General features: G+C 39.2%; 1 protein-coding gene across 1 annotated transcript in view; it reads right to left on the reverse strand.

Annotated features, from left to right (window-relative positions):
* Positions 1 to 10,835, reverse strand: part of LOC140240740 (WD repeat-containing protein 46-like) — a 22,508-nt gene extending 11,673 nt beyond the window's left edge. Inside the window, exons 1-11 of the mRNA XM_072320505.1 lie at positions 10,767 to 10,835; positions 9,878 to 10,072; positions 8,792 to 8,904; positions 6,778 to 6,865; positions 5,938 to 6,104; positions 5,058 to 5,208; positions 3,276 to 3,411; positions 2,421 to 2,520; positions 1,720 to 1,873; positions 1,181 to 1,328; positions 506 to 600 (exon numbers count right to left, since the gene is read on the reverse strand). Of these exons, the coding sequence (XP_072176606.1) occupies positions 506 to 600; positions 1,181 to 1,328; positions 1,720 to 1,873; positions 2,421 to 2,520; positions 3,276 to 3,411; positions 5,058 to 5,208; positions 5,938 to 6,104; positions 6,778 to 6,865; positions 8,792 to 8,904; positions 9,878 to 10,072; positions 10,767 to 10,778 (1,359 nt within the window). The 5' untranslated portion in view covers positions 10,779 to 10,835. The remainder of the gene's footprint in view (positions 1 to 505; positions 601 to 1,180; positions 1,329 to 1,719; positions 1,874 to 2,420; positions 2,521 to 3,275; positions 3,412 to 5,057; positions 5,209 to 5,937; positions 6,105 to 6,777; positions 6,866 to 8,791; positions 8,905 to 9,877; positions 10,073 to 10,766) is intronic.
* Positions 10,836 to 14,593: the final 3,758 nt, after the last annotated feature.

Genomic DNA, 14,593 nt, shown 5'->3' on the forward strand with positions numbered 1-14,593 from the left:
ATTGACAAATTGCCCTACATCGACGTAAATAAGCACTGAATTGATCAGTGTTTTAGTAGTAGCCATGATAAAAAATCATGGGCGTGTACATACTCGAGCAGGACTATGTACACGCCCATGATTTTTTATCATGGCTACTACTAAAACACTGATCAATTCAGTGCTTATTTACGTTGATGTAGGGCAATTTGTCAATCAGTTGCAATGAAAACATCTCGACGGAAGAACTTCATAAATTTGAATAACAAAGCAGTACCCGCTGCATGCTATAAGGATTAGAACCAACACTTGCTGTCGGGCGAAAGCTCGGTGGTCTAGTGGAGATGACGCCTGTCCGGTGATCAGGAGGTCGTGGGTTCGAGTCCTGCTCGAGTATGTACACGCCCATGATTTTTTATCATGGCTACTACTAAAACACTGATCAATTCAGTGCTTATTTACGTCGATGTAGGGCAATTTGTCAATCAGTTGCAAAGACAGAGCTGGCCAGTCAGTTCTCATTTACCTTTTCGAGAAGCGCTCTGACTTCAAATTCTCTCCTCTGCGATTTGGATCGATACGGGTTTGCCTCCAGGCCGTCAAAGTTAGGTTCACCAGCACCTGAGGGAACAAAAGATAGACATTTTTAGTTGTTTTTTTTAAGAGGTTCAGTGTCATCTGCTGAATGAAATGCTCTTCTATCAGTCAAAGGGCAGAAACTTTCTTTATTCAGCTCTCAGATGGCATCAAATCTAAATACTAGCTTCAAGTTTAGCAATTACAGGGTCTAAGGAAGAAGACCTGATGAAGTCTTAACATGAATTTGATGTTGTGACTGCGTGAACAAACGTGTTATTCCAGCCACAATGGATTGATTTGAAAACAAGATCGACAAAATGATATGTAAATTACAATTACAGAGTTTGTCATTTTTACTCCACAAAACACAGCATGTAAGCCTATCTTGTTATTGATCGCAAGTTTACGAAATAGAGAGCCTGCCGTAACCTTCGTTGTTGTTGTGTTTGACAATTTGACTGACATTTCAAAAATCAAGGGTGAAACATATAGTTTACCTATAACCTGTGAAACAAGGATAATACAACACTGCTAGCAATGAAAAGAAACTCTAGATATCCACGACTGAATACTTTTGATTAAATTTTTTTCCTCAGACAAGATTCTATCCTTTAAGGCTCACCTGGAATGAGTAGACTGGCATAACCGTTCACATGGGAGACGCCCAGGACGTCTTCATAGGGGCAGAACTCAAGGCCTGTCACACGGTCCCGCAGGCTGTGCCTCATGTAAGGCTTCTCTTGATTGGTCAGGCAACAATCCTTGTACACCTGCAGAATAAAATGGTTGACCAATGATAGAAGAGATGACACCAGGGATTACGGATATGCTGCATACACGTACACAGTACAAAATCTAATTCCCATGCGATGAGAGACATCATACCCATCTGTGCTACAATTCGTATATTTTTGAATTAATGGAGGGATTTCAACTTGTGCTACACAACAAATGAAAGCTTCCCCACTGAATCATCATTTACTGATAGTCTGCCAATACTACACCCACTCCATCAAAATGTTTTCATCACTGTTGTGTCCCAATAATAACTTGCCAACCCAACTACCCATCCCAATGGAGACAAAGATACATTTCTGCATTCAAACAACCCAAATGGCAACATGCTAGCACACTCCAGAAGAACACAGGACTTATCCATACCTCCACGACATTGTTGCAGGCAGCGGCAAGGAGGCCCCTCTGACTAAAGCACAGCTGCCCCGCCCCGTACGACACCTTGTAGCACTGCAGGGGCTGGTATGTCCGGAGGTCAAAGATCTTGATCTGCTGATCCGTGCCGCTTGTTGCCATGTACCTGGTGGAGGGGGGAGCGGTGAGTTAATTTAGGGACGAGCAGATATATGACATGTCTTTTCACTTACACCATGATTGTGTCTTCCCAAAAACCATTATTCTCATCACAAATTACTTAGCATTAGATGCAAAATACAACTCACACACAGTTATTTATCATTCATACAATCATTACTATTCAAGGCAATTTAAGAAAAAGATATGACAATGAGACAAACTGAAGATTTTGCCAGCTACATAGGTGTAATCATCCATGAGAAATAGCTGTGGATGGCTCAGTGAATATGTCTACAGACTCTCTTCAGTTTTAAGGTCCCTGGTTCAAAAGTCCACTAGCAACAGCAGGAGTGCCCTAAGCAAAATCACAACATCCTTCAATATTGGCCTGTCCTTGAGCGAGAACTCTTAAGCTCTGTAGTCCCATGCTTAATCAATTACTACTTGTCTGTTCCCTTTACGGCTACAAGGAGAAAATCAAGAGACTCGACTCAATCAAAACTAAAGGTAGACCCAGTGGAATTGAAAGAAATCATGGCAAGTGTACTCACTGCCCCTGCCTGTCTATAGCCAGTGCTCTCACTGCACTCTTGTGGCACAGCATTTTCACCAGTGCCTCCTTGCAGTTTGGACTCCATAAAGTTACTGTTCCTGTTGACAGAGATTAAATTAGACAGTAAGATACAGAGACCAAACATACACACACACAGAGCAAAAATTAATGTACATGGTTCACACTTTCTCTGTTTGACTATTCACATGCATTTATATACAAGCTGGACCCCATTATCACTGCTGCCATAAAGACTGAGTTTAGCGGTAAGTACTGTACACACCAAACATTTTTTTTTGCAAGCACAATATTTCTCACATTGGGACTTGCAAGACAAATTTTGCAAGAGGTAAAATTTGTGATCAAGAACCGCACCGACAGAATGAGGACGAAGTAATATCACCATTTTTTTTTTTTTTTTTTTTAATGACGAAATTTAGCAATCTACCTCTTTGGGAGATGATATATAACATGTTTGTGTGACAGAAGGCAATACTTTGGAGCAATCCATTTTGCAAATGTTGGTATACTTGCAAAATTTGTAAAAATAAAAACACTGCAAAGCACACTGCATATAAAGTACATACGGACACAGGACTCTATCCAGCAGGAATACACTTACAATTTAACCCGTTGAGGACGGGCTGATTTTGCTACACGTATAACAAGCATTTCCCATGGACACTTGCCCGAGTATACTCGGGACTTGTCCTCAATGGGTTAAAAGACAATCAAAGATGGACGCATACGGGAGACAGTGGCCAGTCACCATCTGGATGACCGAAACATATGATCACATGGGCAGTTAGTGAAAATATGATAGATATAATATTGCTGACCAGTGTCCACTCACCATTGGCATGACCCAGATGGATGACCGCATTGCGAGGATTGTGGGTCATGACCTTGAGCGGCTTGGACTTGGTGTACTTTGAGGTGACCATCTTCCCAACAGACACATCCAAGTAGTGGAGATACCCCGCAGAGTTCTGCCAGGATTTTGATGTGGTAAGAGAGGACACAGTACTAATGATACAGAATTAAAATTTCGATTTCAGATGCCTAGTTGGCTCTGATATTGTCAGTAGTCTCAGATAATAAAGAATCATACGATATGAGTGGAATCAATAAAGTTTCTCCATAAAGATCGAGACCTAGGTAAGAATACAGTCTTCAATTCAGCCAAAGAACAGGAGAGGTTTCTCGTGATTCATTTCCACATCCTTTAAGTAATATCCCAAAACTTCATCCTCAGTGTGAAAGTTCAACCACAGTGCTGTTCTTGTCTGCTTTTGACACCTTCCTCTATTTCTATCACACATTGTACTGTATATACTGTATTATCTAAGCAGCTATTTTTGTGAGGGTTTGATATTTGCAAATATTTGTGAAAAATTCAACAACACTTGAAAACGACGTCACATGCAGTAAATTGATGGGTCTAACAATAGCATCAGTGTTAAATCGCGAAAACAACATCTCATAAGAATGTCTGTGACCTCCTCACCTGTACACAAAAATCACAGCTTTTACGGTAGCAAAAAGCAAAAGAAAGTTTAGAATAACTGCCCAGTCAAGAGCAACAAGGTAGGTGACTTTAATTAGAGAGAAATTCTTTGGCTCCAAGTCAAGTCACAAAGAGTCAAAATGTTTCCAAATGACTGAGATATCCAAAAACAAAGTAAAGCAAAGCGGTCCTAATAAAAAGGTGGGTCCCATCTTTTATTAGGACCCGTTTGTTTCTGGATATTTCAGTCATTTCAAAACCAATTTTCATCAAATAAACTTTAAATTCCTCTTAGAATTGTATGCTTCTTAATGTTACATACAAGTGTCTTCTAATTATCTTGCAAAAAATGGAAACCTGAATTTCCATCTTAACCAAAACTATACCATACCTTTAAACTTCACTCCAACAGGAAAGGCTGTTATGCAACCATTCTCTTTCATGAAGGCACTAGCGCAGCGTTTGAAATACTTGCATCATACATTAGAATGAAGGGTGTTGAATTACAATCTAAATCAAAGTCCATACACCATCTGCATTTCAACTGTCAATTTCTAATAGAGAGGTGTAATCTGACTACTGCATGTGCCGTATATTTAGCGAGTCTCATTTTTCGCGAATCAGGAGTTTCTAAAATTCCGCGAGTGTAAATTTATGATCATGGAGTACAGTACTGAATGAAGACATGTATGCGTGCACATCACTTTTATGTTGGGATCAGAGTCAATACTTTCGCATGTCTTTAAATTCACGAAAGCACCTGACTCATGAAATTCGTGAAATACTCGGCGTATACAGTAATCTACAAGCAGGCTAGTTAAAGAGACTGTACAGTTCTGGTTGAGGTGATGATTTAGCTTTTAACGTTTTGCGAGATATTCAGAAACCGCTCTATGAGATGTCAAAGAGCATGCAATTCTATAGGGAAATAAAAGTTTATTTGATGAAAATCGGTTTTGAAATGGCCGAGATATCAAAAAAACAATTTTCATCAAATAAACATTGAATCCTTTTTAAAATTACATGCTCTTTCATATTTCATAAGAGGTTTCTCATTATCTCACTTAGGCATGTTATTAACCTGAATCCTCACCCCAACCAGTACTGTACAGTGCCTTTCATACTCACACAGCCTGCCAGGAGAAAGTGATAAGGTAGGAAAGCCAAGCGGCTGATGTCACTCATCCTCTTCACACAGTGGAGCTCGATACCGCTGTTATCGTAGATGTAGAGATATTTGCTTTGGGCCACTGCACACATGGTCTCTAGATGTAACCACCTGCAACATGCCGGGAAGAAAGAGAAGAATCCCACGAAACTCTTTAAGATTAATCTCAAGTCCAACATGTTGATGTGAAATAATTGAAAAACTTCCGTTGCCTTAATCCTAGAAAAGATGGGGTGCGTTGAAGTGCTCTCCTAAAGCGAACTGTACCGTACCATACCCGAGCCACAGGGGAGCTCAAACTCTCCTGAAGTGCATCGTAATGTACTGAACCAAACCAAAAGTGGACCACTTCCTGATGTGCTCCTATAGAGTACCAAAGGCATACCGAAAGTTCGCATGTGTAGAATGTGCGTAACATGCACATCATGTCATAGTACAAAGCGTTCGTTCTTTTTGTTCGGGAAATCTCTAAGTAGTTTAAGCACGCCAGGTGAATGACCCTTTTGCTACAAAATACATGACCCCCTCTAAAAATAACTCATGAAGTACATGTTTTCAACAGAGCACTCGAACGCTCCAAATCTAGCACAGTTCAGTTCAGCTTTGGTTGGCCTTAGAGTGCTAGAACACACCAATAGTCGTTCATGATGTGCATCTAATGTTGCTGGACTCAATTCATTTTTGACACTGCTGTTTATGAAAGATTACATTCTTATAAGCAGTGATCATGATATGCAAATCATCAAAGCATTTATTCTAAATATAAAGTGGTCGATGACCCATTGATGAAACAAACATGCTGTAAAGTCTTCTGCATTGGCTGGAGTTGGGATTACTCACTGGACGTCTCGAATGTTGTCCATCACGTTAATCTCAAACTCAAGTTTCTTGGTCTGCCAGCTGATTCCGGCCAAGTGGCCCCTCTGACCGCCCAGGAGTAGGTTCTGCCCATTGCGGGTGAAGTTGATCCTGTAGGGACCGGATTCTTCCAGGCGGAGCTCGAAGCTCTGGACACAAAATGGACAGACAGAATAATGTGGCCAAGTCATGTGCAGTAATATAACAACAATAGGTTAGAACCACATAGTGAAGCAACCTCCTCATTCCTTCGAGACAGTATGGGTGATAATGCCGATGGTACGATGTAAATTGGTGTAATGTGCAATAGCCTACCGGTACTTGCAGTAGTTATCATTATTATATTGTGTATCATACGAAGTGCCACAAAGCTAAATGTAATGCGGCATACAGATAAAATCAAACTTGACAGTTTTCATTGAGTGTCAAATGAATCAAAACCAGAGGTTATTATTGACAGATATAGGGTAGACTATCACACAAAGGGGAGAATACGAAAGACAAAGCATTGCTTCTGTACAAAGCATGATTTCCACAACAGGTAGGCCTACTTAGAATATCAATCTAAGTGTATCTGCAAATAAACTACACTGAGTTTGCAACAAGACGAGAAACACTAAAATATTAGCGTCAATCATAAATCAAATTGTGTAATCAAAATAATGATTCAAAATTCATAAAATTCCTCCGTCTAGATGTTTTTTATTGCTACTGATTGACAAACTGCCAATGTAGTCTTATGCCAATATAGATTTACGTCGATGTAGGGCAATTTGTCAATCAGTTGCAACAAAATAATGATGTAGAAGAGTAAGCACTAACCTTGGTTGCACTTGCAATATCCACAGCATTCTTTATCTCCTCCTGACCAATGTCGTACGTTTCCTCCCCTTCATCTGCCTCCAGATATCTGCAAATCAGGAATATTGTACAAACCGAGTTTACCCGGAGACTAAACTAAGCCAAGTAATGCCAGATCTCAACAGCATTCAAACATAATGCAAAAGTTGTTCAGAATCACTCACAGTTTGTGAAAACCAATGTAAACACATTGATGGCTAAATGATTGCTTCAGAAAATACAGGATCCTCAAACAGATGCTTGGATAAAGATGGCAAAAGATATATTTCTACCTGTCTGCCTTTGCTAAAATGCACTAATTTTATATCATCTGGTGGTGATGATGATGATGATGAAATGTATCAATACAGTTATCATCAGTATCATCATCATCAATGAACTGATGACAATATGGTCAGATTGTTTCACATACTACCTTGGTGATCATCTAGCATTGACAGTTATGTCATAATCTATTCAAACAGAAAATTATTAAGGAAGCCACTGTGTGAAACAAATTTTTATCAAAAAACCTTCATTAATATCGGAGGAGAACTATGGAACTCCTCCTGATGAATGTCGAAATGCAAATTCACTTTCCATATTTAAGAGTGAGCTGGTTCGTGTTACATCTCTATTGTAATGTCAAACTAAAAAACTGTACGTACCCCAGCTTAGTGTAACAATCTCGTCACAGTCATGTCCTTTACGTTGCATTTATTTTGTACTTGTATAATGTTGCCTTCTTTTAAGCTCTTGCCGCGCAATGCACCTACATACTCAAACACTCATCGTACTTACAAACCTACATACACATACATGCATACACACACAAACACACACACACACACACACATGCAACGCACACATATACACATACACACACACACACAAACATATACAAACGTTTACATAATCATAACTCTTCAGTACATTACCATAGGATTAGCAGATCTGGAATTTCACATGTTTTTTAATTGAATTGAAATTGTGTTATTTCATTCCAGTTACATAAATATGTATATATATTGATGATTTTACAGTTCATCTATGATGTCTAATAATGTCCACTGAATTGTTGTATTCAGTTTTAATTGTTGTTTAATGATTTATATATTCTGTAACATTTTACAGCTAAATGTGTATATTATTCATGCAATTTTGCGTATTTTAATGTTCTGTATCGTACATTTTATGTGTTGTTTTTAAAAAGGGCCTTGCTGAAAATCAGACCTTGCTGAGCAAGCAACCCTTTCAAAATAAATGAAATAAATAAATTAAAAAAAAAAGTATAGTTTTGGTTTAGATGGGGCAACTGCATACAATTATATGAGGAATTTAAAGTCTGTTTGATGGAAATCAGTTACGAAATGGCCGAGATATCCAAAAACTAAGCGAAACAAGGTAGTCCTAATAAAATGTGGGTCCCACTTTCATTACAGGACTACCGTACTTTAATATTGGATATTTCAGCCACTTCAAAAAGATTTTCATCAAATAAACATTAAATTCCTCTTGGAATTATATGCTCTTTAATATTTCAAACAAATGGTTCCTAATTATCTCCTCAAAAGTTAAAATCGGAATCCCCATTATCAATCAAAACCATACCATCCCTTAAACCTCACAACTAACTGTCAAGTGGAAGGAATGAGATCACAGTATGTTGATAGTCTCTCTATGGCCAACAACCAAAAAGAGAAAAGAAATTCCCTACGTATGCTTGGATGCCGAGACATCATCCAGTGGAAATCTTCCATATAGGCCCTATGTTTGCATTGAGCACCAAATGGCACAGAAAACTCCATAGGGTTGTAAACACTGACAAAGTCCCTGGAGTGGAAAGGGTTACATCACATGTAAAATATGTAAAATTATATAATTTTAAAATATAATTATATATAGAATACATAATCATATAATTTCTGCACAAAACAGCAACTATTCTTCCATCTCCTTGAGAGAAAAAGGGAAGAAATGTTTGCCAATATCTTACCCAGTTTCCTCTGGCAGCAACAGTTCACTCCTGGCTGCTTGCTTCGCAGCCAGCGAATACCGATCTTCTTTCCTCTTTAGGTTGGTCTTGTGAGGCGCATATAAGACCTCTTTCTACACAAATTGAATTTGAATGAAGGCAAGGTAGTTAAAAAAAAAAAGAAAAAAAGAGAAGGACATTGCCTGTCAAAACATTCATACCCCTCTGCATTGCCCTTGTCTGCAAAGGTCTTAATCATGCCATACAACTTTCAACAAATCCAGTTGCTGTATGAAAAAGCAAAATCACCATTTTGCCTGTTTCAATGAAGAACAGCACAACATCTCCTATTCATATTGTACAGCAAACTCAAAATACGGAAATTGCAAAGAATTTTTTAATTCATTGAATGAAAAAGCCGAGTATTATAACCATGGAAATCATTCCATTGACACCATATAAAAATTAACATTAAGCTGAGTTTCCAGATTTCATCACAGCATCAATCTGTTCATCTAATTTCATCACAACATTAATGTCCACCACAAGACCTACATGTATATTTAATCTTTAGGAGGAAGAGAAAGATAACCATTTTTAATATCAAGGCCAGCTCCTGTGGGGCCAATCAATCCAAAGAGTTATCACGCAACTGGGATCAGAACAAGAAGCAGTTTAAGGTGTCTGTCTGACAAACCGCCCACTTGCATAAAACAGCTTACATGAAATAGTCTAAATACACTTAACAAAGTATTTGCAAATTGCATGGTGTAGATAGTAAATAATTTAAATTCAAATAAAAGCACGCGAATATTTTTGCTTGCCGTATGTTCCTGTACTTGGTGTCTTGATTCTGCGGCATTAAAAACATGCAAAACTCTTCTCACCCAGCTAATCGTGAAAAATTACTCGCGAGGAAATATCCATTTTTACAGTAGTAGAATTGATGAATGTATCATTGTGATCACTAGACTGAATCTGGGTTGCCGAACTTTACACTAAATTTTTCAAATTTGAGTCTCCTATAAAAACCCTTCAAATGCAGGCTGCTAGTGTAAAAAGTGTTAACTGTAAAAAGAGGCTAGGAAAACAACAGTTTGTACACACCATTTCATTCTTCTCCCCTCTCTTGTACTTTGTAAGCTTCTCTCCTGGGATGGGAGCTGGGCCTGGGAAAGGGTCAGCCTTCCTCCTCAGCCCTTTTTTCTGTTTCCACCTCTTCTCCTTCTCTCCATCCCCCCTCGGTTGTTTCTCAGCAGCATCTTTCTCTGGTGGTACAGTAAAGTACCTCGTCGTAGGCTTCTGCTAACAAGTCATAGCATGGGAGATCGGAGAAAGACACGCACAAACACAAAAGGTAAATTGAACAAAGACTTTCATATTGTTGCAAACTCACCATTTAATATGCATGGAGGGGGGGCATTGGGTGTCTAGATGAAGTAGGCTTTAGGAATCAATAATTTATTCATATGACTTATGCCATTCATAGGCACTCTTTTTTCAGTCCTTTTTTTATTTTGTCTTAATATTATGAAGTCTGATGATAGACGATTGGGATCAACCGTCTGTCAACCGCACCTGATGAAATGTCTACATACATGTAGGTCTACATTCATAATTAAAAAAAAAAAAATATTCCGCACTTCCCGTCAGAAACTATGCAGACTTGAAGATAACAAACATGAAGAATTAAGTGCAAATCTCTGAGATATGGTGATGGCGTGCATACAATTCGAATTTACGTTCATACAGGCCCTACTATGTATAGATATCTACTACCCTAGCTACGGACACGACGAAGACCCTACGTTATCCACAGGAAATACACTACCGACATAAAACGTAATGCATGGGACTATCATCATATCGTGAGCGTCTGGAAGTCACCCACATATTTCTGTCTCATGATGAAAACGCAATTTTAATTAACATGTAAAACTTGTACAAACGAAATGAGAAGACTGCTTCATTTTATGAGATGTGTACAAAAACAAACCTTTTTCGACATTCTGGGAAAACGGCGGAGAGATGTGATCAAGCATGGACGAGAACGATTGCCACATGCCTAGCTGAGGAAAATAGGCTATGTTCCAGACGTTCACATAGATGCATTCCAAGAACTGAACGTCTGTGTACTCATTGTTCTAAAAACGATATCATGGCCAGTGGCGTAACTTCGGGGGGGGGGGGGGGGGGGGCATGGGGGGGGCACGTGCCCCCCCCCCCCCCCATCCGCTAGTAAAAAAAAAAAAAAAAAAAAAACTACCAAAATGGTAATTCAACTCCCTCAAGGGTTACTAAACTGATTTTGAAATCGACATGAAAGGATGATCAAGAAAAAAGATATTTTTCTAAGATTTCTTTTAACCATATAACTAAAGAGGTATTATAGTGAAACATTGTTCAAAAAGCCCGGAGACGACAAAAGATTGTGATTCAGCGTGATTCCTAGTTGGCATTTTGAATATATGCAGGATGTGCGCAGTGTACTCAGAGCATCGGAATGGCAAAAAGAGTCGCTGCAATGTTACGCAATGTGATGTTTGATAGGTTGTGCGCATTTGCTATCTAAGCTTGATCATTGATTTTGCAGTGTTGCTTTACATACTAGTCTATATTAAAATGCCTTGCATTGCCAATAATAAGACTTGCCCTTGGCTATTTCCTAACTTTTCCACACACACACTCACAAACGCAAACAAATTAGGGGATGCTCTATAAAGTGCAGATTTTGGACATCCTTCTCTCGCTTGGTCACTTCGACGCCCCCTCGCTGGTCATACTCCCCCAATCATGAACATAAACCAACACCCTTTACTACCAGTGGCGGATCCAGGGGGCGCACCGGGCGCCCCCTCCCTCTAAAGCGAAAAAAATACATGTAGCTACAAACGACAGTTTTTGGACTGTAATGTCAACATTTTCAAGCTCGCTCGATTCGCTCGCTCGCATTTAACCGTTATATGCCATTCTCCTAATGTTACTGTCAATAATTGCCAGCAGTTGCGCCCGGTGCGCCCCCCTCCCCCTCCTGAATTTCCAAAGCGAAAAATATAGCTACAAACGGCAGTTTTGGGACTGTAAAATGTCAAAATTTTCAAGCTCGCTCGCTTCGCTCGCTCGCATTTAATCGTTATGCCATTCTCCTGATGTTACTGCCAGCAATTGCCAGCAGTTGCGCCCGGTGCACCCCCTCCCCTTAATTTCCAAAGCGAAAAAATATAGCTACAAACGGCATTTTTGGGACTGTAAAATGTCAAAAATTTCAAGCTCGCTCGCTTCGCTCGCTCGCTCGCATTCAACCGTTATATGCCATTCTCCTGATGTTACTGCCAGTAATTGCCAGCAGTTGCGCCCGGTGCGCCCCCCCCCCCCCCCGAATTTCCAAAGCGAAAAATATAGATACAAACGGCAGTTTGGGGACTGTAGCGTAAAATATCAAAATTTTCAAGCTCGCTCGCTTCGCTCGCTCGCATTTAATCGTTATGCAACTCTCCTGATGTTGCTGTCAGTAATTGCCAGCAGTTGGGCCCGATGCGCCCCCTCCTCATAATTTCCAAGCAAAAATATATAGCTACAAACGGCAGTTTTGGGACTGTAAAAATTTATTTTTAATGTCAAAATTTTCAAGCTCGCTCGCTTCGCTCGCTCGCATTTAATCGTTATGCAATTCTCCTGATGTTGCTGTCAGTAATTGCCAGCAGTTGGGCCCGATGCGCCCCCTCCCCATAATTTCCAAAGCAAAAATATATAGCTACAAACGGCAGTTTTGGGATTGTAAAATGTCAAAATTTTCAAGCTCGCTCGCTTCGCTCGCTCGCATTTAATCGTTATGCAATTCTCCTGATGTTGCTGTCAGTACTAGTAATTGCCAGCAGTTGCGCCCGGTGTGCCCCCTCCCAATAATTTCCAAAGCGAAAATATATAGCTACAAACGGCAGTTTTTGGGACTGTAAAATGACAAAATTTTCAAGCTCGCTCGCATTTAATCGTTATGCCATTCATGTTACTGCCAGCAACTGCCAGCAGTTGCGCCCAGTGCAACGCCCTTAATTTCAAAAGCAAATATATTATTATATATAGCTACAAACGGCAGTTTGGGGACTGTAAAATGTCAAAATTTTCAAGCTCGCTCGCTCCGCTCGCTCGCATTTATTTATACCGTTATGCAATTCTGATGTTGCTGCCATGAGGTGCCCCCCCCCCCATGTCTTGACCCACGGTACGCCACTGATCATGGCGATGAATTCCAATAGGCCTATTTGTTTCTATGTCCCTTCTGTAAGATGGAACGCAAAACATTTCTCAAGAAGTATTATAGGAAATATCCTAACACATTTAAACACGATCAATTGTTTACTTCCACTGAGAAAAAGACTTTGTCGAATATCTCGAGGTTTCATTAATTACTGTAGTTTTATATATTTAGTATATTTAGTATATTCTATATCCTTTGTATGATCATTTGCATCAGGCAGTGCTTGCACTGTTCGTAATTTTATAGAGATATATTTACATTAATTTTGTATATAAGATATTTCATAACATACTTTTCTGCAAACTTGTATTTGATATATGCTGATATCTTATAGTTGTGTTATACATGGCATCAGGATGTGTATGTTAAATTTCATTTGAAATTATTCTATTTTGTTAAATAATTTGCGATTGGTATTGTACTCCCATACTCCATGAGGGTCGTTGAGTCAATAAACTTAAACTTCAACTTCAACACCCAGAGGCATGTTATGAGCTGCAACGCAGGTGGTGAATGGGGGAAGACAGCGAAATCTGATAGGGATCATAGGTCAAGAGTGGGATTTCGCTCCAAGAAATTGTAAACTTCATTACTCTGTAAAGTGAAAAACAACAGCCATGAAGTCACAAAGTACATGTTGAGCGAGATGTCACAATCGTTTGTATTTAGGGAGAAAATTCATTCACAGCAGGTGATAAAACTCAGTAAAGATGTATTTTAGTGGAATTTGACACCCCACGCCAAGGAGGTGGATGTTATCTTCATGCTGGTGGGATAAAGTTGCATGTAATGTACTGTGTTTAAGTAGAGAAATATCATCTCATATCGTCCTCCTCATCATCATGCTTTAAATTCATGCTTTCTTCTTCATTTTTTTCCCGTTCGTCCTCTTTTTGTTTTCTTCTCTTCTTGTCCAATCATCTTAATGTTGTTTTTCTTGTCCTTATCCTTGTCAAACAGCCCCTGGAGTTTGCTTGAAAGATCCGGAGGTTAATTCTTCAATTGCATATCAATTTATCGTGATGTAATTTTTTTTCATGCAAAAAAAAAAAATGTATTTTGTATTTTGATATACATGACATATACGATGCAGTATATCTGTTCATGCACATGTCCCTTTCGTTAATCTGTCAATGTATTATGTTTTTAAAGCAATATAAATTAGTGGCCATTTACATGAGGATATTTCTATACAGTAACACTCAATACAAACAAAATTCACTTTTTCCACCATCCTATTCAATTCCCATTCTGGAAATTCACAAATTAATAGGGGCCTATTACCGTAATGAATCACAGCATACATTAGTCTACATCATCTCGCTCATAGTTACGTACCACTTGCTGTGTCTGTCTCTTTACTGACGTGTTTTATTGCAGATCTTATACTCTCCTTTCAACGAGCCTCTCACAGATGAAATCAATAAGAGACGGACATTTTTGGTAAGAATGTGACAAAGGTGTTAACTCGAGCAGATGAAACATCAGCATTAATAGCTCCGTATTGCGCGGACATACAAGGGCTTTGATAATTATGTTGGGCTTTTAATGAGAAGCATTCATTT

This window comes from Diadema setosum, chromosome 17, assembly GCF_964275005.1.
Source record: "Diadema setosum chromosome 17, eeDiaSeto1, whole genome shotgun sequence".
NCBI classification, from domain to species: domain Eukaryota; kingdom Metazoa; phylum Echinodermata; class Echinoidea; order Diadematoida; family Diadematidae; genus Diadema; species Diadema setosum.